Raw genomic sequence first — 26,700 nt, 5'->3', positions numbered from 1 at the left:
CCACAGCTTAACTGTTACATGTTCTCCGATAACGTCTTATCTAAGGAGCGTGTGTCATCAAAAATCTGGTTTATTTAATGCAATGTCTTGGGCTAAGTCAAAGGATTGATGAGTGGGATGCTTTTTTGTTTGCTTATTTTAGACACAGTTCGACATCACAGTGGCAAGTGAGATCATGGCAGTGCTGGCATTGACCGATAGTTTGAAGGACATGAGGGAGCGACTGGGGAAGATGGTGGTTGCTTCTAGCAAGAAAGGAGAGCCAGTCACCACAGACGATTTGGTACGTCAATATTCAATGTCACTTTGGATCGGAAACTGGCCAACCCCCCCCCCCCCCCCCCCCCCCCCCCCCCCGGTAATAATCTTTCAACATTTTGCAAACAGCTAATTGCTTTCAAGCAGAGTAACAATGATTGTGGGAAAGCCATTTTACACACAGCAAGGCCCCACAAGCAGCCAGGCAGTACATGATCAATCAACCTGGTTTATTTGTTGGTTGAGGGTAGAATGTTGGCCAAGACACTGGAGGGCGCTTCTGCTTCTTGAGCAGTGCCACAGGAGTTTTAACGCCCACAAGATTTGAAATCTTGGACTAACCTCCTATCCAACGGCCAATACCTCCATTAAATAAACGTCCTTTCAGCCCCCCCCCCCCGCGCACATCCTTGGAAAAGACTGAAGGGAAATTGGAAATGAGGTGGGGGCCCAACAGTTGCTGATTTATCTACTGTTGGATTTCGATTGTTACGATCCCCTGTACAGACCAATAACTTTTTTTTTAAATCTGAACTTCCAGTTAATAGCTGAAAGATGGACGCAACAAGATTTTAGGTGTTAATACTTTTACTGTAAAAGCACAAATGACTTCACTAAATTTTTGTTGGCAACCTATACTTAAAATGCAAAACAGAACTTGTCTCTTTTAACACACCCAAAAACCCACTTCGCAATATACGTTACGTTGTCCCTTAAGTAGACATTCGATTTTCCTTGACCCTGTACAAAGTTGTTGTTGGCTTTCAACAATTCACTTTGGTTCCTTTCCTTTCCCAGCCTGGTAACCTTTAACCCCAGAACTGTCTTCCACAGTGAGGGTTCTTCCTGGAGATTCTTCCTCTACACCAAGCTAGGAAAATCTACCAGCCTTGTCTCATAGAAGCACGGAAAATAGGAGCAGGAGCAGGCCATTTGGCCCTTCGAGTCTGCTCTGCCATTCATTATGATCATGGCTAATCCTCTATCTCAACACCGTACTCCACGCTCCCCATACCCCTCGACACCTTTCGAGTCTAGAAATCTTATCTATTTCCTTCTTGAGTATACTCCGTGATTTGGCCACCACAGCCTTCAGAATGAAGGAATTTCTCCTCCTGTCCGTCCTAAATGGCCTTCCCCGGATCCCAAGACTGTTTCAAATCCTCGTGAATTTGGTTTCCTCACCCCGATCTCCCACCCGTGATCCCGTGTGGTGAACCGCAGAGACCTTTGTCTTCTCAATGCTCCCTCTCTCCTGGATCTTGGCAGACCAGCTATTTCTGTAACTTCAGGGATATCCTAGAAACCCCTTAAAGTCGATCTCCATGGCAATGTGAATCACATGAGCCTTGTGTCTGGGATGAAATACTGATTAGTTATTCCTTGGACCCCAATTCATTCTTGGAATTAAATGGACAGTTTAAAACATAACTGTTTGCAACTTGACAGTCTCAACAACTTCCTGTGACTTTGGAGATTAGTAGTCGAACCACTGTAACTACAGATGTTGCTGCCATTGTCTCCAATGTGAACAGCTTTATATACTTCCCAACAATGTAATCTGGGCCTTCCATTAATATTTAACAGCACCGAATGGGATGGTGGTTGTGAATCATGTGGAGAAAGGGAGTGGCAAGACAAGAAGATAATACATAGATTCCAGACAGACAGAGATTGACGGGCTGAATGGCCTGTTATTGGCACAAATGTTGTGTCCATCTTTCCCAATACTCGTCTCCCCTCCCTAAAAATATTCACTCTCCTGTAATCTTGACCTCCGGCACCGGCTAACTGTGATCCACAGTAAATCATTCCGTGGAACGTTTTGAGAGATATGATAGCACATTATCGTCAATCTGGTCTGTATGCCTGGGATCTAATTTATAGGATGTGCTTGGGCTCTCCTAGTTTGATCTTGGCTCTCATCAATGGGATGGGCATTTAAGATGCAATTAAGCTTGCTCTATAATAACCAGAATGAGATGCTTCCCATTTTTCTGGTTTTGATGTTTGCATTTGCAGCTTTTTAGAACATAGAACAATACAGCGCAGTACAGGCCCTTCGGCCCACGATGTTGCACCGAAACAAAAGCCATCTAGCCTACACTATACCATTATCATCCATATGTTTATCCAATAAACTTTTAAATGCCCTCAATTTTGGCGAGTTCCCTACTGTAGCAGGTAGGGCATTCCACGGCCTCACGACTCTTTGCGTAAAGAACCTACCTCTGACCTCTGTCCTATATCTATTACCCCTCAGTTTAAAGCTATGTCCCCTCGTGCCAGCCATTTCCATCCGCGGGAGAAGGCTCTCACTGTCCACCCTATCCAACCCCCTGATCATTTTGTATGCCTCTATTAAGTCTCCTCTTAACCTTCTTCTCTCCAACGAAAACAACCTCAAGTCCATCAGCCTTTCCTCATAAGATTTTCCCTCCATACCAGGCAACATCCTGGTAAATCTCCTCTGCACCCGCTCCAAAGCCTCCACGTCCTTCCTATAATGCGATGACCAGAACTGTACGCAATACTCCAAATGCGGCCGTACCAGAGTTCTGTACAGCTGCAACATGACCTGACTCCGGAACTCAATCCCTCTACCAATAAAGGCCAACACTCCATAGGCCTTCTTCACCACCCTATCAACCTGGGTGGCAACTTTCAGGGATCTATGTACATGGACACCTAGATCCCTCTGCTCATCCACACTTTCAAGTACTTTACCATTAGCCAAATATTCCACATTCCTGTTATTCCTTCCAAAGTGAATCACCTCACACTTCTCTACATTAAACTCCATTTGCCACCTCTCAGCCCAGCTCTGCAGCTTATCTATATCCCTCTGTAACCTGCTACATCCTTCCACACTATCGACAACACCACCGACTTTAGTATCGTCTGCAAATTTACTCACCCACCCTTCTGCGCCTTCCTCTAGGTCATTGATAAAAATGACAAACAGCAACGGCCCCAGAACAGATCCTTGTGGTACTCCACTTGTGACTGAACTCCATTCTGAACATTTCCCATCAACCACCACCCTCTGTCGTCTTTCAGCTAGCCAATTTCTGATCCACATCTCTAAATCACCCTCAATCCCCAGCCTCCGTATTTTCTGCAATAGCCTACCGTGGGGAACCTTATCAAACGCTTTGCTGAAATCCATATACACCACATCAACTGCTCTACCCTCATCGACCTGTTCAGTCACCTTCTCAAAGAACTCGATAAGGTTTGTGAGGCATGACCTACCTTTCACAAAGCCATGCTGACTATCCCTGATCATATTATTCCTATCTAGATGATTATAAATCTTGTCTCTTATAATCCCCTCCAAGACTTTACCCACTACAGACGTGAGGCTCACCGGTCTATAGTTGCCGGGGTTGTCTCTGCTCCCCTTTTTGAACAAAGGGACCACATTTGCTATCCTCCAGTCCTCTGGCACTATTCCTGTATCCAATGATGACATAAAAATCAAAGCCAATGGTCCAGCAATCTCTTCCCTGGCCTCCCAGAGAATCCTAGGATAAATCCCATCTGGTCCCGGGGACTTATCTATTTTCAGCCTGTCCAGAATTGCCAACACCTCTTCCCTACGTACCTCAATGCCATCTAATCTATTTACCTGGAGCTCAGCATTCTCCTCCACAACATTGTCTTTTTCCTGAGTGAATACTGACGAAAAATATTCATTTAGTATCTTGCCTATCTCTTCAGACTCTACACACAACTTCCCATCCCTGTCCTTGACTGGTCCTACTCTTTCCCTAGTCATTCGCTTATTCCTGACATACCTATAGAAAGCTTTTGGGTTTTCCTTGATCCTTCCTGCCAAATACTTCTCATGTCCCCTCCTTGCTCGTCTTAGCTCTCTCTTTAGATCCTTCCTCGCTACCTTGTAACTATCCATCGCCCCAATTGAAACTTCACACCTCATCTTCACATAGGCCCCCTTCTTCCTCTTAACAAGAGATTCCACTTCTTTGGTAAACCACGGTTCCCTCACTCGTCACCTTCCTCCCTGCCTGATCGGTACATACTTATCAAGAACACGCAGTAGCTGATCCTTGAACAAGCTCCACTTATCCAGTGTGTCCAACACTTGCAGCCTACTTCGCCACCTTATCCCCCCCAAGTCACGTCTAATGGCATCATAATTTCCCTTCCCCCAGCTATATCTCTTGCCCTGCGGTGTATACTTATCCCTTTCCATCCTTAACGTAAACGTCACCGAATTGTGGTCACTGTCCCCAAAGTGCTCACCTACCTCCAAATCCAACACCTGGCCTGGTTCATTACCCAAAACCAAATCCAATGTGGCCTCGCCTCTTGTTGGCCTGTCAACAAACTGTGTCAGGAAACCCTCCTGCACACACTGTACAAAAAACGACCCATCTAATGTACTCGAACTATATCTTTTCCAGTCAATATTTGGAAAGTTAAAGTCTCCCATAATAACTACCCTGTTACTTTCGCTCTTATCCAGGATCATCCTCGCCATCCTTTCCTCTACATCCCTAGAACTATTTGGAGGCCTATAGAAGACTCCCAACAGTGTGACCTCTCCTTTCATGTTTCTAACCTCAGCCCATACTACCTCGGAAGATGAGTCCCCATCTAGCATCCTCTCCGCCACCGTAATACTGCTCTTGACTAGCAGCGCCACCCCTCCCCCTCTTTTGCCTCCTTCTCTGAGCTTACTAAAACACCTAAACCCCGGAACCTGCAACATCCATTCCTGTCCCTGCTCTATCCATGTCTCCGAAATGGCCACAACATCGAAGTCCCAGGTACCAACCCATGCTGCCAGTTCCCCTACCTTATTTCGTATACTCCTGGCATTGAAGTAGACACACTTCAAACCACCTACCTGAACACTGGCCCCCTCCTGCGACGTCAAATCTGTGCTCCTGACCTCTATACTCTCATTCTCCCTTACCCTAAAACTACAATCCAGGTTCCGATGCCCCTGCTGCATTAGTTTAAACCCCCCCAAAGAGCACTAACAAATCTCCCCCCCCAGGATATTTGTGCCCCTCAGGTTCAGATGTAGACCATCCTGTCTGTAGAGGTCCCACCTTCCCCAGAAAGAGCCCCAGTTATCCAGAAACCTGAATCCCTCCCGCCTGCACCATCCCTGTAGCCACGTGTTTAATTGCTCTCTCTCCCTATTCCTCATCTCACTATCACGTGGCACGGGCAACAACCCAGAGATAACAACTCTGTTTGTTCTAGTTCTGAGCTTCCATCCTAGCTCCCTGAAAGCCTGCCTGACATCCTTATCCCCTTTCCTACCTATGTCGTTAGTGCCAATGTGGACCACGACTTGGGGCTGCTCCCCCTCCCCCTTAAGGACCCGGAAAACACGATCCGAGACATCACGTACCCTTGCACCTGGGAGGCAACATACCAAACGTGAGTCTCTCACGCTCCCACAAAATCTCCTATCTGTGCCCCTGACTATCGAGTCCCCAATTACTAATGCTCTGCTCCTCTCCCCCCTTCCCTTCTGAGCAACAGGGACAGACTCCGTGCCAGAGGCCCGTACCCCATGGCTTACCCTTGGTAAGTCGTCGTCCCCACAAGTATCCAAAGCGGTATACTTGTTTCTCAGGGGAATGACCGCAGGGGATCCCTGCACTGACTGCTTTTTCCCAGTCCCTCTTACAGTTACCCATCTATCTCCAATCTTTGGTGTAACTAATTCCGTGAAGCTGCTATCTATGACCCCCTCTGCCTCCCGAATGATCCGAAGTTCTTCCAACTCCAGCTCCAGTTCCCTAACTCGGTCTTGGAGGAGCTGGAGAAGGCAGCACATCCTGCAGGTAAAATCAGCAGGGCCACTAACGGCATCCCTCACCTCAAACATCCTGCAGGAGGAACATTGCACTCCCTTCCCTGCCATCCCTCTAACTTTCTACCAAGATCTGGCTGACAACTAAATTAAATTTTTTTTAAAAAATAAAAAAATTAATAACAATAAAATATGGTACTTACCTCACACCAATGGGTTTTATTATTAGGTTAGAGGAGGAGGGCGGGTGGGAGACACTACACGTGTAGTGTCTCGGGTTTCCTCTCCACCAGAATTTATTGGTGAGGGTCTTCCCAGAAGTCTGCGGGTCGACTTCCTGTTCCCACCTTAAACACTAAAATTTAAAGGAGAGACTTACCTCCCAGAAATCACTTCCGCACTGCCCCCGCTGAAATGGACTAGCCTGCTCCGCTCCTGCTGAAGTCGACTGGGCCTGCAAGGTAAGTAAGTAGTTAATCAGTACTTACCTCACCCAGGCAGCGACCTTTTAAACGGTCCCCTCTGCCTCGCAGCTCCCGCGCTGTTTCTAAGGTCCCGGCTCTCTCTCCCGAACTAAACAGCTGACCTGCAAGGTAAGTAAGTAGTTAATCAGTACTTACCTCACCCAGGCAGCGACCTTTTAAACGGTCCCCTCTGCCTCGCAGCTCCCGCGCTTTTTCAAATTCCCGCGCTGTTTCTAAGGTCCCGGCTCTCTCTCCCGAACTAAACAGCTGACCTGCAAGGTAAGTAAGTAGTTAATCATAGAACATGCAGTGCAGAAGGAGGCCATTTGGCCCATCAAGTCTGCACCGACCCACTTTAGCCCTCACTTCTACCCCATCCCCGTAACCCAATAAGCCCTCCTAACCCTTTTGGGCACTAAGGGCAATTTATCATGGCCAATCCACCTAACCTGCACGTTTTTGGACTGTGGGAGGAAACCGGAGCACCCGGAGGAAACCCACGCAGTCACGGGGAGAACGTGCAGACTCCGCACAGACAGTGACCCAGCGGGGAATCGAACCTGGGACCCTGGCCCTGTGAAGCCACAGTGCTAGCCACTTGTGCTACCGTGCTGCCCCACCGTAGCACAAGTGGATTTTATCTTTTTATGTAGAGAGAGAGCGAGAGACCGAGGAAATGAGACAATCAAAACCAATTACCTTTGACAAAATGTAATCTTGGGGCCATGTCCTGATGTGAGGTTTGTGCAGGTCTCTGAATTCAATTGCATTGTGGCTGAGTGAGCAGAAAGTGAGCGTGATTGCGATGTTTGTAATACGATTCTATCTCTGACTTAATTAGTAAATTGTTCTATATTTTTGAAGAGTTGAAATTTCATTACAAAGCAGCGGCTAACAACTGTATGTCTGTAAAGAGGGTGAAATGGCAGCAATTTGCACCATGCTCTCCACTCTAGCCTATAACATTTGTTTTGTGCAGAACATTAGAAACTTGCAGCAGACGAAGCCATTCAAACATTGTGCCCGTGCTATCTCTTTCAAGGATCAGACATGCTGAGTCGACACTTACCCGCCCAAACCATGTCATGTTTCCTCTGAGTCCCTCCAATGTAGAGTAGACCGCATTGGGAGCAGCAATTGCAATAGACCAGATTGAAGGAGGCGCACGTGAAGCGCTGCCTCAGTTGAAAAGAGTGTTCAGGGCCTGAGATGATGAGGAGGTAACGGGGCAGGTGTTTTACACCTTCTGCCATTGCATGGGAAGGTGCCGTGGGAAGAGATTGAGGTGTTGGGGGTGATGAAGGAGTGGACCAGGGTATCCCGGAGGGAACGGTCCCTGCGAAATGCTGATGGGGAGTGAGGGGAAGATGTGCTTGGTGGCGGCATCACGCTGGAGTTGGAGGAACGGGTTGCAGATGATCCTTTGAATGCAGAGCCTGGTGGGGTGAAAGGTGAGGACAAGGGGGACCCTCTCCTGGTTCTGGGAGGGAAGGGAGGGGGTGAGGGCAGAGATGCGGGAGATGTGTCCGAGACGATTGAGAGCCCTGTCGACCAGAGTGGGTGGGAAACCACGATTAAGGAAGAACAAAGACATGTCAGCAGCACCGCTTTGGAAAGTGGCATCATCGGAACTGATGTGACTGAGGGAAGGAACTGGGAGAATGGGATGGAGACATTACAGGATGTGGGGTGTGAAGAGCTGTAGTCGAGGGAGCTGTGGGAGTCGGTGGGTTTGTAATGGTTTGTAATGGTCAGTGGGTTTGTAATTCTAATTTCTTCATGTGACAACCCACCCTTCTTGGCCTTAATCATCCCCATTTTTATTACTATTACATTATTTTGTCTTCTACATCTCTGTCTATCTCCACCTATCGCTGTCCCCCGTCCCCCCCATCCAGCCCCACCGCCCCATGCCCCCCCCTCTCCAGGATAAATCTGACCCCATTTCCAGTTCTCCCCAGCTTTGACAAAGAGTCACCCAAACTCGAAACGTTCGCTGCCTTCTCTCTCTCTATACAGATACTGTCGGGCCTGCTGAGATTGTCCAGCATTTTCTGTTGTTGTTTCAGATTCCAGCATCCGCAGTAATTTGCTTTTATCCTCCCAAGTTCTCTGAGTTGATCATTTGGGCTGGCACCTGGGCTTTGATGGATAAGAGCTGGGCTCTGATGGCCCTGGCAAAGGGATGGCCTCTTTGTGTTACTGTCCTTGGTGCACACAGGAAGAGTAGACCAAGAGGAGAGATACATCCCAGCATGAGTGTACCAATAGGAAATGAGAGGAGAAGATCGGTTTCTCCACATTGACGCTGGTCGTACACCTGGAGTTAAGAGGCAGATTGTTTTGTATGTTGGTCGTGAATAACTCTGGTCTGACTTAGGAAGTTTACTCCTTTATTTACACTATATGCATGATGAGCTATCATTTGGCGCATCCCTCTTGGGTGCCAACTGTTCCACCTGCCCGACACAGAAACTGCAGCATCATGATGCACATCACTGACTGATTACCACGCCTGTTAACCCATTATACTGCCCCCCCCCCCCCAGTATAATGTCAACTTCTTTCATAACAATGGTAAACTATTGACACTACCACTCCCAAAATCTGATGTTCACTGGTTAAGTGTTTGAGGTGCCGTCGCAACTATCCCTGATCTTGTTGGTGGAGTTGAACAGAGGTGATGACCTGGGCCAGTTTATTGGATGGGTCAAGATTCTGTGTGTTGATTGGTGTATTCTCTGGACCTTCATCCTAAAGCATCTGGTGATCAAAACATCTTCTCATGGGCACTAACCAGGTCAGGGCTTTCCTGAATCTTCTGAAAATGCCCAATGGCCTTTGGACGAAATAGGAACGTGGCTGTTCGTCCATTCAAGGACTGTGCCTTCAGATCTTCGATCCTGAATCCAGATCTTCTGGCCTGGTATTAAGGGAGGCTGGCGTCTTGACTCTACGCCTGGAGTTATACCAATCATTCTGTTTTTCCAAATCGGCCGTTCTTCAAGTTCCTCACACTTTCTTTTTTTTTAATAAACAATTTTATTGAGGTATTTTTGGTTTTACAACAACGACAAAATGAACAATGTAAATGAATCTATAAACATAGTGCAAAAAGCCTGCTTCCTCCCTTACAAGTCCCACCTTTATTAACCCCCTACTCTAAGCTGAACTAACCCCCCCCCCCCCCCCTTTTCTGCTAACAATTTTCTGCAAGCAAACCCCAACAGTGACCCCCTCAATGTGAACTTGATTTTCTCCAAACAGTGAAAGCTAGCCATGTCCGATAGCCAGGTCTCCGACTTTGGGGGCTTTGAGTCCCTCCAAGCTAATAATATCCGTCTCCGGGCTACCCGGGAAGCAAAGGCCAGACGTCTGCCTCTTTCTCCTCCTGGATTCCCGGATCTTCTGACACCCCGAAAACCGCCACCTCTGGACTCAGTGACACTCTTGTTTTTAACACCGTGGACATGACGTCCACAAACCCCTGCCAGAATCCCCTGAGCTTTGGGCATGTCCAGAACATGTGGACATGGTTCGCTGACCCTCCCGTACACCTTGCACACCTGTCTTCTACCCCAAAGAACCTGCTCATCCGGGCCACTGTCACGTGAGCCGCACAACCTTAAACTGTATCAGGCTGAGCCTGGCACATGTTGTGGACGCGTTGACTCTACTCAGCGCGTCCGCCCAGAGACCATCCTCTATCTCTCCTCCCAGCTCCTCCTCCCACTTGCGCTTCAGCTCCTCAGTCTGTGTCTCCTCTGACACCATAAGTTCCTGAGAGATGTCAGAGACCTTCCCTTCTCCCACCCACCCTCTGGAAACTACCCTGTCCTGTATCCCCCTTAGCGGTAGGAGCGGGAAGGTTGAGACCTGCCTACGTAAGAAGTCCAGCACCTGCAGGTACCTGAATTCATTTCCCCTCGCCAATCCAAATTTCTCCTCCAGCTCCCTCAAGCTAGGAAAGCTCCCCTCTATAAACATATCCCCCATCCTCTCAATTCCTGACCTCCGCCATCTCCGAAACCCTCCATCCAGCCTCCCCGGGGCAAACTGGTGATTATTACAAATTGGAGACCAGACCGATGCTCCCTCTGCTCCCACGTTTCCTCCATTGCCCCCAGACTCTCAGGGCCGCCACCACCACGGGGCTGGTGGAGTACCGTGCCGGCGGGAACGGTAGAGGCGCCGTTATCAACACCCCCAAGCTGGTGCCCTTACATGAAGCCGCCTCCATACGCTCCCATGCTGACCCTCCCCCACCACCCACTTCCTGATCATGGCTATATTCGCCGGCCAATAGTAGTTACTGAAGTTTGGCAGCGGCAGCCCGGCTCCGCTCAAGCATCCCCTTTTTTACTCGCGGGGTCTTGCCCGCCCACACAAAGCCGGTGATAACTTTGTTAACCCATTTTTAAAAAGTCTGCGGAATAAAGATGGGAAGACACTGAAACACAATCAGGAATCTCGGAAGGACCGTCATCTTCACCGTCCGTACCCTCCCAGCTAGTGACAATGGGAGCGCGTCCCACCTCCAAAAATCGTCCTTCATTTGTTCTACTAGTCAGGCCAGATTTAGTTTGTGCAGCCGTTCCCATTCCCGCGCCACTTGGATGCCTAGGTACCCAAAGCTTCCCCCGACCACTCTAAACGGCAGCTCCCCAATCGCCTCTCCTGTCCCCTTGCCTGGATCGCAAACATCTCGCTTTTACCCATATTTAGTTTGTACCCTGAGAACCGGCCAAATTCCCCCAGAATCCTCATGATTTCTTGCATCCCTCTACTGTGTCCAATACATAGTGCAATTGCCAACGGCTCTACAGCTAACGCGAACAACAGTGGGGAGAGGGGGCATCCCTGTCTCGTGCCCCGATGTAGCCTAAAATAGTTTGATGTCCTGTTTGTCCATACGCTCGCCACAGGAGCCTGATCCAGCAACCTGACCCAGTCAATAAAGCCCCGCCCAAATCCGAACCGTCCCAGTACCTCCCACAGATATTCCCATTCTACTCGATCAAAAGTCTTCTCTGCGTCCATTGCAACTACTACCTCCACCTCCCTACCTTCTGAGGGCATCATGATCGCGTTTAGCAGCCTTCTTACATTGGCCACCCTTAACGAACCCTGTCTGGTCCTCCCCAATCACGTCCGGAACACAGTCCTAGAGGACAACATTTTGGCCAGCAGTTTGGCGTCCACACTCAATAGGGAGGCCTGTAGGCCCCACACAGCTCCGGATCCTTGTCCCGCTTCAGAATCAGCGAGATCGTGGCCTGTGACATCGTCGGGGGCAGCACCCCTCTTTCCCTTGCCTCATTGAATGTCCTCGTCAGCAGCAGCCCCAATATCCCAGAGAACTTTTTATAAAACTCCACTGGGTACCCGTTCGGCCCCGGGGCTTTACCCGACTGCATGGCCTTCAGCCCCTCCGCTATCTCTTCGATCCTGATCGGGGCCTCCAGCCTTTCTACCAGCTCCCCGTCCACCTTCGGGAAATTCAGCCCCCCTAGGAAGTGCCTCATCCCCTCCGGTTCGATCCTGGGTCACTCTCCGTGTGGAGCTTGCACATTCTACCCGTATCTGCATAGGTCTCACCCCCACAACCCAATGATGTGCAGGGTAGGTGGATTGGCCACGTTAAATTCCCCCTTAATTGGAAAAAAATATATTTGGGTACTTTAAATTTATTTTACAAAACACTTGGAAATGGAGGTGCTGTGATATTTAAAAGCAAATCTGTTTGTAAGTAGCAGTGAAAGTTAGTCACACTGCCTTTCTCGGTGTTGGAAGTCTGCCTCATGCTAATAAAGATTCTGATCAATTATTTTTCTCTCCCAGGGAATCAGTGGAGCTCTAGCTGTTCTAATGAAGGATGCCATCAAACCCAACCTCATGCAGACATTGGAGGTTTGTGCTGTTTCATTCATATCTGCTAACATGAAGCTGCCAAAGTCACATGGACGGGGTGGGGGTGAGAGTAATGTTTAATTAAAATTCCAAGTTAAGTGTAACTTTCTCTGTTAGTGTAGCTTTTTCTTTCTTTGTTCCCGGGATGTGGGCCTCCGGCTAAACCAGCATTTATTGCCCATCCCTAATTGCCCTTTGAGAAGGTGGTGGTGAGCTGTCTTCCTGATCCCCACTGTGATCCCTGTGGTGTAGGTACACCCACCGTGCTGTTAGGGAGGGAGCTCCAGGATATTGCCCCAGCGACAGTGAAGGAATGGCCGATATATTTCCACGTCAGGGTGGTGAGTGACTTGGAGCTAAGGGGGAATATTAAATGGATAAAAAAGGCAGGTGGTACCTTTTGATCAAGGTGGAATAATACTTTTACTCTTGTTTTTTTGAGGATGAGGTCCAAGAGGGACAGATACTATAGAAACAGTATCTGTCACAACCTCAGGATGTCCCACAGTGTTTTGCAACCAATGAAGTGGGTGTAGTCAATGCATTAATTGCACACAGCAACATCCCACAGCAGTAATGTGAATGACCAGGTGAGGGATAAATATTCATCAGGGACAAATCCCCTGTTCTTTTTCAAAGTAGTGGCTGTGGAATCTTTTACTTCCATGCCGAACAGAGCTGGGTTTGAGATCCCTCTCTGAGAGAAGGTCCCTGTGCCCTGGCAGCACTCCCTCAGTACTGCAGAGGGAGCATCCGTCTAGATTGGCGCTCGTGCCTCTGGAGTGGGACTTCCGAACTCGTGACCTTCTGACTCAGGCAATGTTACTCCCTCAATCCCAGGTGACACCGGGAGCACAAAGTAACACCGAGCAGCTGATGTATGATGCCAAGGAGCGGGTGCTGGGTGCAAGTTACTCCGACATCCTGGGTGGGATTCCCTGTCCCGCCAGCCCCGTATTCCGGAGCGCCCCCCCCCCCGGCCGGCACCGGGATTCCCCGTTCCCGCAGCTGGCCAGTGGGGCTTCCTATCGTGGCCACTCCCACCCCGTCGGGAAACCCGGGGGGCGTGTGTGCGGGGCCGGAGAAACGGAGCTATCCACAGAGCTTTACTGGATAGGGGAGATGGATCGGATGGTCTTTTCCTGTAATTTCCCTAGTTCATTGCATTTGAAATGAAGCTGCTAATGATGAGAGCAGTTTGCTGGCTAGCTTTGGGCCAGTAGATTTTGAAATTATCATCCTTGTTTTCAGATCCCTGCCATGGCCTCACCCCCTCTCTCTTTCTGTAATCTCCTCCAGCCTCACAATCCTCCCGCGATTTCCACCTTATTTTATTTCTGGCCTCTTGATATCCCTGATTTTTAATCACTTCACCATTGGTGGCTTGGTGCCTTCAGTAGCCTGGGTTTTGAGCTCCGGATTACCCTCCCTGCAACTTCCCCGTCTCTCCCTCTATCTGACTGTCCTTAGTTAGAACCTTCCCCATTGCCCAAGCTTCTGGCTACGTCGTCTGATTTCCCTTTACATCGCTCGGCCTTTTACTTTGTTTCATAACTCTCTCCGAAGCACCTTGGCGTATTTTAATGATGTTCAAAGATGCTGTATAAATATAAGTTGTCGTTGCTTTCACATCACTGCCTGTGTTTGTGGTCGAATTTTCGGATCTCTGGATTATGGAAATAACCCGTTGCGTAGCTCCCAGCACAAGAAGCAGGCCGTCTGTCTGGTCAGGGTTCTCCTAGACCAGGGTATCTGTGTTTTCAGCCAGGCACAGCCACCGACTCATTCTTTCTAACGTGTTATTCACAGGGGACCCCCGTGTTTGTTCACGCCGGACCTTTTGCCAACATCGCACACGGAAATTCCTCCATCCTGGCTGACAAGATAGCGTTGAAGCTTGTTGGGCCTGGTGGTTTTGTAGGTGAGTAATGGCAGGTTTGTGGCTGACCTGTTTTAATTCTTTGTAAACTGATTGGAAACCTGTCCAGCCCGATGGCTGCACAAAGACGACAACTGCTTCAGCTAGAACCCTCCTTATCTGTAGCTTGAGCTTTTGAAACAGGAGGAGGCCATTCGGCCCATCTGGCCCATTCCATCGCCGTTCAATTGGATAATTTCCCCCCACGTTGGGGACATCTGAAAGTAGAGGTCACAGTTTCACAGTAAGGCGTCTCCCCTTGAAGACGCAGGTGAGGATGGATTTCTTGCCGAGGGTTGTTAATGTTTGGAATTCATTTCTTCTCCGGTGAGCAGTGGAGGCCGGGTCAGCGAATATATTCGAGGCTGAGTTGGGTAGAGTTTTGGTCTGTCAGGAAATTGAGAGCAGGCAGGAAAATGGAGTTGAGGTCAGGATCAGATCCGCCCTGATCCTATCAAATGGGAGAGCAGGCTTGAGGGGCCGAATGGCCTCCTCCTGCTCCTATTGCTTATGTTCTTATGGCTGATCTGTATCTCACTTCCACCAAGCAGGCCTTGACTTCCTACATCCCAAACAGCCAACAATCTCATCAACAATAAATATCGATATATACCTCCCTGGAAAAGCCCAGCGGGTCTGGCAGCGTCTGGAGAGCAAAACAGAATTTTTGTTCTTTTTTTTAAATTTAGTTTACCCAATTCATTTTTTCCAATTAAGGAGCAATTTAGCGTGGCCAATCCACCTGCCCTGCACATCTTTGGGTTGTGGGGGTGAAACCCACGCAGACACAGGGAGAATGTGCAAACTCCACACAGACAGTGGCCCAGAGCCGATATCGAACCTGGACCGACCTCTGCGCCATGAGGCAGCAGTGCTAACCACTGCGTCGTCCGTGTTGTCCCGAGAGAAACAGAATTAACGTGTCGGGTCCGTGTGAATCCTCTGCAAAAAATCTCATCCGTCTGTGCTCCGGATTTTGCATGGCGCTCCAGCAGATCTTTGTGGGCGAGCATGCCAGTTTCCCACTGCTCTTCGCGTGACGGGCTCCCGAGATAGGCTGGCTCTGATTTTTACAGTCACTCTCTCTTGTTCCTTACTCCCTCACCGGAGGGAATAGTTTCTCTCTATCTACCCCGTCAGTGCCTTTTAAGAAAAGCAAAAAGCCGCGACGGTTATAAATATGAAACTAAGAACAGAGAATGCTGGAAATGTCAGGTCCAGAACCAACTGTGAAGAGCGAAACCCTCCAGGTCAATGACTGCCAAGTATTTAATTTTTTAAAAAAAATATTTCTATTCTCCTTTTTCACGTTTTCTCCCACATTTACACCCATCAACAATAAACAATAATCAGCAAGATATGTCAGTCCCCATAATAACAACAAACCCATCTGCCCACTAACCCCCAAACCTCAGCCGCATGTTTACATAAACAAATGACAAATAGGAATCAGGGATTACCCATAGTCACCCTTAATCTACACAGCTCTCCACCCACCCACCCCCCCAACTAATGTTCAATGTTATCCAGTTCTTGAACGTGCATAATAAATAGTGCCCATGACTTGTAGAACCCCTCCGAGCTTCCCCTCAGTTCGAACTTAACCTTCTCAAGGGTCAAGTATTCCAACAGGTCCCCCCGCCTGGGCACTGGGTGGAGAGGCTGCTCTCCATCCCAGCAGGATCCGCCTTCGGGTGATCAACGAGGCGAAGGCTATGATATCTGCCTCCGCTCCCGTTTCCAACCCTGGCTGGTCCGACACCCCGAATATGGCCTCCTGGGGACCCGGGTCCAGTTTCACACGCACCACCTTGGAAATTACCCTAAATACCTCCTTCCAGTACTCCCCTAGCTTTGGTCAGGACCAAAACATATGAACGTGATTCGCAGGCCCCCCCCCCCCCCCCCGCAACGCTCACACACATCCTCTACTCCTTCAAAAAAATCGGCTCATCCTTGTCCTCGTGAGGTGTGCTCTATATACCACCTTCAGCTGTATCAGCCCCAACCTCGCACATGAGGTGGAGGCATTCACTCTCCGGAGCACCTCACACCAGACCCCCTCCTCTATAACCTCTCCCAGCTCTTCCTCCCACTTTGCTTTGATCCCTTCCAGTGGTGCCTTATCCTCTTCCAGAATAGCTCCGTACACCGCTGACACTGCCCCCTTCTCCAGTCCCCTTGTCGTCAACACCTCCTCCAGCAATGCGGAGGCCGGTTCCTCTGGGAAGCTCTGTATCTCCTTCCTGGCAAAATCCCGAACCTGCATGTACCTAAACCCTTCTCCCTGCTCTAGCCCATTCTTCGCTTCCAGCTCCCTCAATCCTGCAAACCGACCCCGAAGAAACAAATCTTTTAGCGTCTTAATCCCCTTCTCTTCCCATTTCCGAAAACTTCCATCCCACCTCCCTGGCTCAAATCTGTGGTTCTCCCAACCGGCATTTCCCTTGACCCTAAACCCAACCCGAAGTGTTGGCGAAACTGTCTCCAGATTTTCAATGAAGCTATTATTACTGGACTCCCTGAATATTTCCCCGGAGCTATCGGGAGCGGCGCTGTTGCTCGTGCCTTCAGCCCCGACCCCCTACACAAACTCTCCTCCATTCTGACCCACTGAGAATCCACCCCTCTGACCCAGCTCCGCACTTTCTCCACGTTCACCGCCCAGCAGTAGTACAACAGGTTCAGGAGACCCAAACCCCCTGCCTGCCTTCCCCTCTGTAGCAGCACCTTTCTCACTCTGGCCACCTTCCCTCCCCATATGAATGTGGTAATCCTTCCCTCAATCTCCCTGAAAAAAGTCTTTGGCAGGAAAATCAGTAGGTATTGAAAAATAAACAGGAATCGCGGCAACACATTCATTTTAACTGCCTGTACCCGACCTGCCAGTGACAGAAGAAGGCCGTCCCACCTTGCCAGATCGGCTTTCACTCTCCCCACCAAACTAGTGATGTTGTACCTACGAAGCCTCACCTCCCGGGCAACCTGCACCCCCAGATACCTAAAATGAGTCCCTGCTCTACGGAATGGCAGCCCCCCCACCCCTGCCCGCACCCCCGGCCGAGACACCACAAAGTACTCACTCTTGTCCAGGTTCAACTTGTACCCTGAGAGACCCAAATACCCGCAGTAGCTCCAATATTCCTCCTATCGACGCACTCGGCTCCGACACATACAGCAGCAAGTCGTCGGCATATAAGGACACCCTATGCTCTATCCTTTCCATGCTCCCGAACTTCTCAATGCGATGGCCAACGGCTCAATCGCAAGTGCAAACAGCAGGGGGGGACATAGGACATCCCTGTCTAGTCCCACGGTGGAGAGAGAAATATCTCGAACTGATATTATTTGTGCGGACACTCGCCTTCGATTCCTTATATAATAGCTTTACCCAGTTCACAAACCTTGGTCCAATCCCAAACCGCTCCAGCACTGCCATCAGGTACCCCCATTCTACCCGATCAAACGCCTTCTCGGCATCCAATGCCACAGCTACCTCTGTTTCCTTTCTTTCCGCCGGTGCCATAACAATGTTCAAAACCCTCCTAATGTTTGAAAACAGCTGCCTCCCTTTCACAAACCCCGTCTGATCCTCCCCTATTACCTTCGGGAGGCACTCCTCCAGCCTACCCGCCAGTACCTTCGCCAACACTTTTACGTCGACATTCAGAAGTGATATGGGCCGATACGACCCACACTCCGTCGGATCCTTATCTTTTTTTAGTAACAGTGAAATCGATGCCTGCCCCAAGGTTTGCGGCAACACCCCCTTCCCTATCGCCCCCTCAAACATCTCCACCATCAGGGGTGCCAACCTATCCTTAAATTTTTTATAATATTCCACCGGAAACCCATCCGGCCCTGCCACCTTCCCCGATTGCATCCTCCCAATCGCATCCTTTATCTCCTGCTCCACTATTGCTCCTTCTAATGTAGCCCTGTCCCCCTCCCCTAGCCTCGGGTACTCCAACCCATCTAGAAATTCCTGCATCTCACGGTCTCCCCCGGGTGGCTCTGACTTGTACAACCTCTCATAAAACTCCTCAAAAACCTTGTTAATCAGCACTGGGGCCACCACCAACTTCCCTGCCCTATCCTTCACCTGAAGAATTTCCCTTGCCGCTGCCTCCCTCCGGAGCTGACCTATCCTCGCCTTATCTCCATGTTCATAAACTGCACCCCTTGCTCATCTCAGTTGGCGCACCGCCTTCCTGATGGGTAGTCGGTCGAAGCTCGCCTGTAGTTCCTTCCTCTTTTCCAGCTTTGCCGGATCCCCATCCTCTGCATACCTCCTATCTACCTCCAACATCTCATCTATTACCCTCTGTAGAAGCCAGGTATTTCGAATACAACTAGTATAGGTAAAGGATAGCTGTTTAAGCATAAATATTAAGCCCTAGTTTTAAATACCCATTTATACAGCATAATTCACTTTTACTGAGGTCCGTTGTTCTGGCAAATGCATATTTTCAAAGTCAGTGTGACATTACAATTTGACACTGCTTGTGCTAATTGTCAAGGACAAGGACTGAATACCATAGCAACATGAAGGCACCATTGTTCACAATGCAGATAACAGCTAAGCTACCTTAAAACCAGTCTATTGCTGGTAAAGATTAGCAGAATATCACATTCCATAACATGTAGACATGAAACAATTAAAAGCAGATGTTGCACATTGAAGATGGACGGCTTGCCATCAAATCAAATGTGTTTGAGTCTAACCCAAACCAATTAGGATTATATTGGGGTGTGATTAAATTACTTAAGACAGATATGAAAGTGTATAACTGAAAAGTTTCCGCCCGCCATTTTAGTTTTGTCTTTTGGGGATTCTTGTCTTTGTGTCAGTCTGTGTCAGTGATGTAGTGTACTTTTGACTTTGAGTTTGAGTTTAGCTGAAGATTAGCTCTCTCTCTTCACGTTTCATTTCCAGACTTTGACCTTTTAAAAGTTACTTTCGAGCTGTCTGCCTAAGCAAAAAGATAATGTCTGTAATTCTCTGAAAGCTTCGAATTGTCTACGAATTGCCTTTTAAATGACTTTCAAATTGTAATTCAGCAACTACAAATAAAACAGTTCTTATTGGCACCTGAGAATTTTTAACTGCAAATTTCTGCCGAGTCCCAGTATTCGCAAAGTGCTACTGGTAACCGAATAGCAGAGATAATATAAATTCCTTCAACTTTACACAGTCGAATAATACAAGGAATCGAACAACTTGGCATAGTCCAGAAATATTACAAATCTTACAACTTGTCGTATTGCGCCAGGACTTTGATTCATCAACTAAGCTTCCCCCAAACTTGGCGTACTGTCAGGCAGGAGTTAACATTCCTTCAGTTGCAAATTCTAACAATTGGCGTAGTTCGGCAGGTTGAGATCCCTTTTAAATTAAAGATTCTCAACAATTGGCGAGCCAGCCAGGAGTTAACCTTCTTTCAAATACAAGATTCCAACACCCTCTGCCGCTCCAACCTCTCCTCCTTATCCACCCTAGCCTTAAACAAAATTACCTCACCTCTCACCACCGCCTTTAGAGCCTCCCAGACGACTGCCTTCGACACCTCACCCGTACAATTAAAATCTACATATTCCTTAATTACCTTTTCAATTTTCTCACAGAATACTTGGTTCCCCAAAAGCCCCACATCCAGTTTCCACCCCGGTCTCTGCGCTGCCCCCTTCTCTAGCACCATATCCACCCAATGTGGAGTGTGATCTGACACTGCAATTGCAGAGTATTCCGACCCCTTGACTCCAGTCAGCAAAGCCTTCCCCACCACAAAAAAGTCGATCCGCGAGTATACCTTATGGACCGCTGAGAAAAACGAATACTCCTGTTTCCTTGGGTGCAGGAACCTCCAAGGGTCCACCCCTCTCATTTCCACCATTAGCCCAGCCAGCGCCTTCGCCCCCCCCCCTGATGGGACCAGCAAGCGCGGCCGTGATCTGTCCAACCTTGGCTCCTGCACCAGGTTCCAGTCTCCCCCCCCCCCCCCCCCCAATCAGCTCATGCGTGTCTAAGTCAGGAATAGCCCCAACCACCTTCCTCGCGAATCCCACATCGTCCCAATTGGGACCGTATGCACTTAACAGCGCCACTAATCTCTCCTCCAATGCCCCTGTCACAATCACATATCTACGCCCCTGATCTGCCACCACCACCTCCATCTAGAAGCGTACCCTTTTGCTGACCAGCACCGCTACCCCTCGAGCCCTTCCATCAAATACGGAGTGAAACACTTGGCTAACCCTTTTTAAGTCTCACCTGGTCCTTCACCCTCAAGTGAGTCTCCTGCAGCATTGCTACATCGGCTTTCAAACTTTTAAGATGTGCAAGAAGCACTCTTGACCGGACCTCCTAGCCCGCTCACGTTCCACGTGATTATCCTAACTGGGGGTCTCTCACCCCCCCCCCACCTTTCTTATCCACCATCACCATACCACCGGGCCCTGCCCCACAAGCCTGACCCGCCCCTGTCCATTGTTAACATCGAACCCCTTCCCCCTCCCAAGAACCCCCTCTACCAAAACATCCCCCAACATCCCTCCCTCCACCCCCTCTTGCTCGCCTCGTAGGCCCATTGAAGCCTGCTATCCAGGCTCCAACGTCCGCAGTCCTCCTCTCACCTCACCCCCGTTCACTAACTGACTCTAGTTAGCTAGCGCGGGTGGCTCCCCCCGCCAATACCTCTCGCCCCCTTCCGCCCAGTCCCAGAGAAAGAAACACCAAAACAAACCCAACAATCCAACCCCTACAATTCACTAACATAACATTTAACCGTCGCAACACAGAACACCATTAACTTGAACTCTGCAACAATGCAAAGAGAAGTAAATTTCAATACAAATCAGTAAAAAGAAAGTTGTTACATTTGTACATTTTCCAGCCGCTCAAACACAGTCCACAGTCTTTCTTCCAGTTCCGCTCTTCACGTCTGTCCCAAGCCTTCTGCCCTCACGAATGCCTCAGCCGCCTCCGCTGTCTCAAAATAAAAGTCTTTGGCTTTATATGTTACTCTCAACTTCGCCGGGTACACCACACCAAATCGCACCCCCTTCTTGTACAAAGCCGCCTTCACTCGCCCAAACGCTGCTCGTCGTTTTGCCAACTCCACCGTCCAGTCCTGGTAGATCCGAACCGCAGTACCATCCCACAGCACCTCACGCTTCTGCTTTGCCCAGCTTAATACTTTCTCCTTCATGCAAAACTTATGGAAGCAGATAATTACTGCCCTTGGCGGCTCGTTCATTTTGGGCTTCGGCCTTAATGACCGATGAGCTCGGTCTAGCTCGTACAAGGTGGGGTTCTCGCCCTCCCCCATCAGCTCCGCCAACTTCTTGGCGAAGTATTGCGTTGGCCTTGGGCCCTCTGTCCCTTCGGGCAAGCCCACAATTCTCAAATTGTGCCGCCTTGAGCGGTTTTCCAAGTCTTCCAGCTTTGCTCGGAGCCCTCTGTTAACCTCCACCACCCTCCACAGCTCGTCCCCCATCGAGGTGACCTGGTCGCTGTGTCGTGTCACGGCCTCCTCCACCTCCTTCATCTTCTCGCCCTGCTCTCTCACCTCGGCCGATGCCTTTGCCACCTCCACCCTCATCGGGCCGATTGCCTCCTCCAACAATGACCTCACCACGACCACCATCTCTTTCCTCAGGATCTCCATGTGCCTCACCAAACGTTTTTCCAGCTCCACCACCATCACCTCGGTCATCTTCTCCACCGTAAGTAGTGCGGCCCCGCCTTGCAGTTCGGCTTCCGCCATCCTGTCAACACTTTTGCTTTTGCTCGTCTTCTCCTTCGGCGGCGAACCCGCGTTTCCTCCTTTCTTTGACGCTGCTTTTCCCATCTTTTAGCGGCTTATTGTTTTTTATCTTCTTTCCTTTCTCCTCTCTCCCCCTTCACCCTTCTGCCCTTCATCAATCTGAAATTCTTCTTTTTTGAGAAAAAAAAACTTTTACCAAACTTCCATGAATCTTCTTTCTTTCTCCTCTACATTCACCTGGGACCAGGCTTCAAACCTCCTTCTTCCTAGGTGGGAGCCATCCGACATGGAGCACCCTCCCTACATGGCGCTCGGGCCTGCCGCCTTGACCTCTTCGTAGCTCCGCCCCCGCTGCTCCGACCTGCCGGACCCGGCGCCTCAGCCGCCCGACACCCGCGCGGGATTCTTCGCCGGCTTTTAAACCGGCCCCGCTGGCTGCTCGTGGCGGCCCCAAAGGCCGACGATAGCCGGGGAGTGCGTGGGGTCTCGGGGATTTCCGCGAATCGCGGCCACCGGCGGGAGCTCTTTTTTTTCGCGGCCGCCCTGCTCGCCCACCCCACCGGCACTGCCAAGTATTTAATGATCGCGTTTTTAATCCTATCCAACTCCTTTAAGCATCTTAAACTCAAAGAATCTGATCGGGTGGTAGGAACTTGTCAATTGCACCATTTTGTGTTTTGACATGCTCTTCTAAGTCATAACCACGTAAGAAGTAGGAATGGGTCGTTCGTCCCGTCAAACCTGCTCCGTACTTCAGTAAGATGATGGTTCAGAGGGGGTAGACCAGGCAGATTTACCGTCGGGGGTAGACCAGGCAGATTTACCGTCGGGGGTAGACCAGGCAGATTTACCGTCGGGGGTAGACCAGGCAGATTTACCGTCGGGGGTAGACCAGGCAGATTTACCGTCGGGGGTAGACCAGGCAGATTTACCGTCGGGGGTAGACCAGGCAGATTTACCGTCGGGGGTAGACCAGGCAGATTTACCGTCAGTTTGGTGCTGTGGATCGTCGGCACGTCTCACAACCAACACTGCTTGGTGGCCGGAAACTGCTGCTGCAGCACTGCTATTTACTCAAACCGGCCTTGACATCAGAAGGGAGAACCTTTCACGCGTATTTTTAAATATAAATAAGCAGTCTTTATTGTAACAAGTAGGCTTACATTAACACTGCAATGAAGTTACTGTGAAAAGCCCCTAGTCGCCACGTTCCGGATTTAGAGTACCCAATTCATTTTTTCCAATTAAGGGGCAATTTAGCGCGGCCAATCCACCTGCCCTGCACATCTTTGGGTTGTGGGGCGAAACCCACGCAGACACGGGGAGAATGTGCAAACTCCACACGGACAGTGACCCAGAGCCGGGATCGAACCTGGGACCTCAGCACCGTGAGGCAGCAGTGCTAGCCACTGCACCATCGTGCTGCCCTGAACCTTTCACGCATGACGTCGGTTTATAAACTCCTGGTCTCATGTCCACTGATCTGATGTATCTCCCCATTTCTCTTTTCATTTGGTGTATTTCTCACGATCCACGGGCCTCCTTTATTTTCCTGTTTGCACATAGTTACCGAGGCGGGATTTGGCGCTGATATCGGAATGGAGAAGTTCTTCAACATTAAGTGCAGGTACTCGGGCCTGCGTCCTCATGTAGTCGTGCTGGTTGCCACGGTGAGGGCTCTGAAAATGCACGGCGGTGGACCCACGGTAAGAGCGACAAGCGGGACTTGTTTTTGTACTGTCTTTAGCGTAGAATAACATCGTCGAGGTGTAAGGGAAATAAATGGTCAGTGATCCCAGAGATACTGACCATTTCACTCGATCTCTTGGGGGACATTTCAGGCAGCTACTTGAGGTCATTGTGAAAATAGCCACATGGCAGTGCGAGCTGCACACTCCAGCTCACGATGCCTTTCCCGGCCGAACAGCCCAATTTTAGAAGTTTTGACGCGGCGGCATCAACACGGCTGTGAGGTTTAATATGGTTATTGGCTTTTCCCCAGATCTGCGATGCAACCTAACATGCCCACAGAAAGACTGGCCACAGACGGTGGGTTTTAAATAATAATAATCTTTATTAGTGTCACAAGTAGGCTTGCATTAACACAATGTCCAATTCACCCAACAAGCACATCTTTCGGGACTTGTGGGAGGAAACCGGAGCACCCGGAGGAAACCCACACAGACACGGGGAGAACGTACAGACTCCGCACAGACAGTGATCCAAGCCAGGAATCGAACCCGGGTCCCTGGCGCTGTGAAGCAACAGTGCTAACCACTGTGCTACCCTGCCGCCCATGAATAGTGCCTTAAAGCTGGAGAGGGGACTCGAGGAGGGAATAGCAGTGAGTGGAGTCTGGCACGGCTGCCACCGGTGGGCTGAGGTGAGCATGGCGCTGGGTGCTCACGATGGAGAGGTCAGAGGAATGGAGAATTCAGCGGTATTCCTGCGCTAGAAGGAGGAGGTCACCGAGGAGGGGAGGGATGAGGCAATGGAGGGATTGAAACTGGAGATTGAAGATTTTAAAATCAAGGCATTGCCAGACCGACAATCGATGAGCACAGTGGGGGTGACTGAGACATGGTGCTGGGTAGCTGAGATTTAGAGGAGATTAACAGGAGGATTAGGATGAGAGAATGGCCTGGAAAGCATTGGGATAGTCGGGTGTGCTGGTGATAAAGGTGTGAATGAGGGTTTCAGCGACACGTGAACTGAGGAAGATGCAGATGATGAGTGAATATTAATGAGGTGGAATTTGGTGACCTTTGTGATGGAGACTAAGGTTGAATGCTCAGTTTGGGATTTAATAGAATTCTTGGCTTGTGAGCAGCCTGCAAGGGTGACAGTCAGCAGTGAAGGGGTTAAGCTCATAACCCCGAAGTGCTGCTTTATCAGAAAAGCGGTTTTAATAGCGTTTATAAATATGTCTCGGGGGGGGGGGGGGGGGGGGGGGGAGCACGCGCGTCTCCGAGCCAGAAGGCCCTAGGTTTAAACCCCACTCCAGAAACTGGAGTGGAAAATCTAGTGCAGTACTGGGGGAAAACTGCACTGTCTGTGGTGCTGTCTTTCTGCTGAGAGACATCATGGATTCTATTGCATTATTTCAAAGAGGATGTGGAGAGAGCTCCCCAGTGTTTCTGCCCAAAGTATATCCCTGAACATCACTTTAAAAAAAACCAAATGGTATGATTATCATCTCACTGCTGTTTTTAGAGAACTTTTTATTCTCAAATTGGCGGTTGTTTCTCCCCCAGCAGTGAGTCCGTTTCACAGATTATCTTGATTGACTGCAGAGTGCTTTGGGGCAATTTGGACTTTGGTGATGAAATACAAATCTTGGTCTCATGGCCATATTTCTAAACAAGTTTTAACATTTTTATTGTAGGTGACAGCAGGCGTTCCCCTGCCGAAGGAATATATTGAAGAGGTAAATTCTGATGGATTACATTTCTCCGTGTCCAGGTTTGAGGCCTCTCGGCAGACAAGGGTGAACAAATTGGAGTTTCTTGGGATGGGCAAAGGGAATTGGGACAATTTGAAGTGGGTAGAGGTTAAAGTGTTTAAACGTTCTTGAGTTAATGCTATCAGCGTGCAATGTCTTACAAATGAGAGGGTTGAACTTTAAACAGACGCTGGATTAATCAGGCCACAGAATTGCTGATAAGTTCACTCTCCATCTTTTCTGAGCGACAGAGTTATTCGATCCAGACTGTGAGCTCTCCTCTATTTTGTGTAGAACCTGGACTTGTTGGCGAAAGGCTGCAGTAACCTCCGTAAGCAGATCGAGAACGCAAACATGTTCGGAGTTGCAGTGGTGGTGGCAGTCAATGGCTTCAAGTAAGCATTCACCCCTTAAGAGCGTTCACAGACGAGGCATTGCGGGGGGGGGTAGTTTGAGACTGCTCTACAAAGTGAGCAGGAACTGAGACAGACTCTCCACTGCAGCACGAAATACGTTGCTGCATTGATAGAGGTGCTACCCTTCAAATGACATGTTAAACCCTGGCGTTGCCTGCCTGGCCTAGCGGAACTTAAAGATGTGAATAGTCAACTTGTGAGAATTTCTTGGGAGGTGGGGGGGGTGTACTTGTGTATGCCGCTACTGCTGGGAGGTGAGGGTGCAGACTATTGTTCTGTATAGGCCACGTTCATTGATATCTTGCTGTTACAAGACTTGTCAGACTTGGAATCTATAGAATCTCTACAGTGCAGAAAGAGGCCATTCGGCCCATCGGGTCTTCACTGACCCTCTGAAAGAGCACCCTACCCAGGCCTAGCCCTGTAACCCAATCTAACCTTTTTGTACACGAAGGGGCAATTTCAGCATGGCCAATCCACCTAACCTGCACATCTTTGGACTGTGGGAGGAATCCGGAGCACCCGGAGGAAACCCACGCGCACACGGGGAGAACGTGCAGACTCCGCACAGATAGTCACCCGAGGTCAGAATCGAACACGAGTACCTGGCGCCGTGAGGCAGCAGTGCTTAACCACCATACCGCCTGTGATTTTGAATATCCAGTTCTCTGCCGCCTGATCTTTTCTGCTTTGATCAGAGTTGCACTGTGTTAACAGCTGTTCCTT

General features: G+C 49.5%; 1 protein-coding gene across 2 annotated transcripts in view; it reads left to right on the top strand.

Annotated features, from left to right (window-relative positions):
* Positions 1 to 26,700, top strand: part of mthfd1b (methylenetetrahydrofolate dehydrogenase (NADP+ dependent) 1b) — a 90,054-nt gene that overhangs the window by 44,213 nt on the left and 19,141 nt on the right. For both annotated transcript variants that reach the window (XM_072494257.1, XM_072494256.1), the window contains exons 18-23: positions 143 to 283; positions 12,364 to 12,432; positions 14,242 to 14,353; positions 23,683 to 23,822; positions 25,502 to 25,543; positions 25,853 to 25,953. In XM_072494257.1, the coding sequence (XP_072350358.1) occupies positions 143 to 283; positions 12,364 to 12,432; positions 14,242 to 14,353; positions 23,683 to 23,822; positions 25,502 to 25,543; positions 25,853 to 25,953 (605 nt within the window). The remainder of the gene's footprint in view (positions 1 to 142; positions 284 to 12,363; positions 12,433 to 14,241; positions 14,354 to 23,682; positions 23,823 to 25,501; positions 25,544 to 25,852; positions 25,954 to 26,700) is intronic.

Source organism: Scyliorhinus torazame, chromosome 2 (assembly GCF_047496885.1).
Source record: "Scyliorhinus torazame isolate Kashiwa2021f chromosome 2, sScyTor2.1, whole genome shotgun sequence".
NCBI classification, from domain to species: Eukaryota; Metazoa; Chordata; class Chondrichthyes; order Carcharhiniformes; family Scyliorhinidae; genus Scyliorhinus; species Scyliorhinus torazame.
The sequence above is the reverse complement of the archived record's forward strand: the minus strand, read 5'-3'. Positions and strand labels throughout refer to the sequence as shown.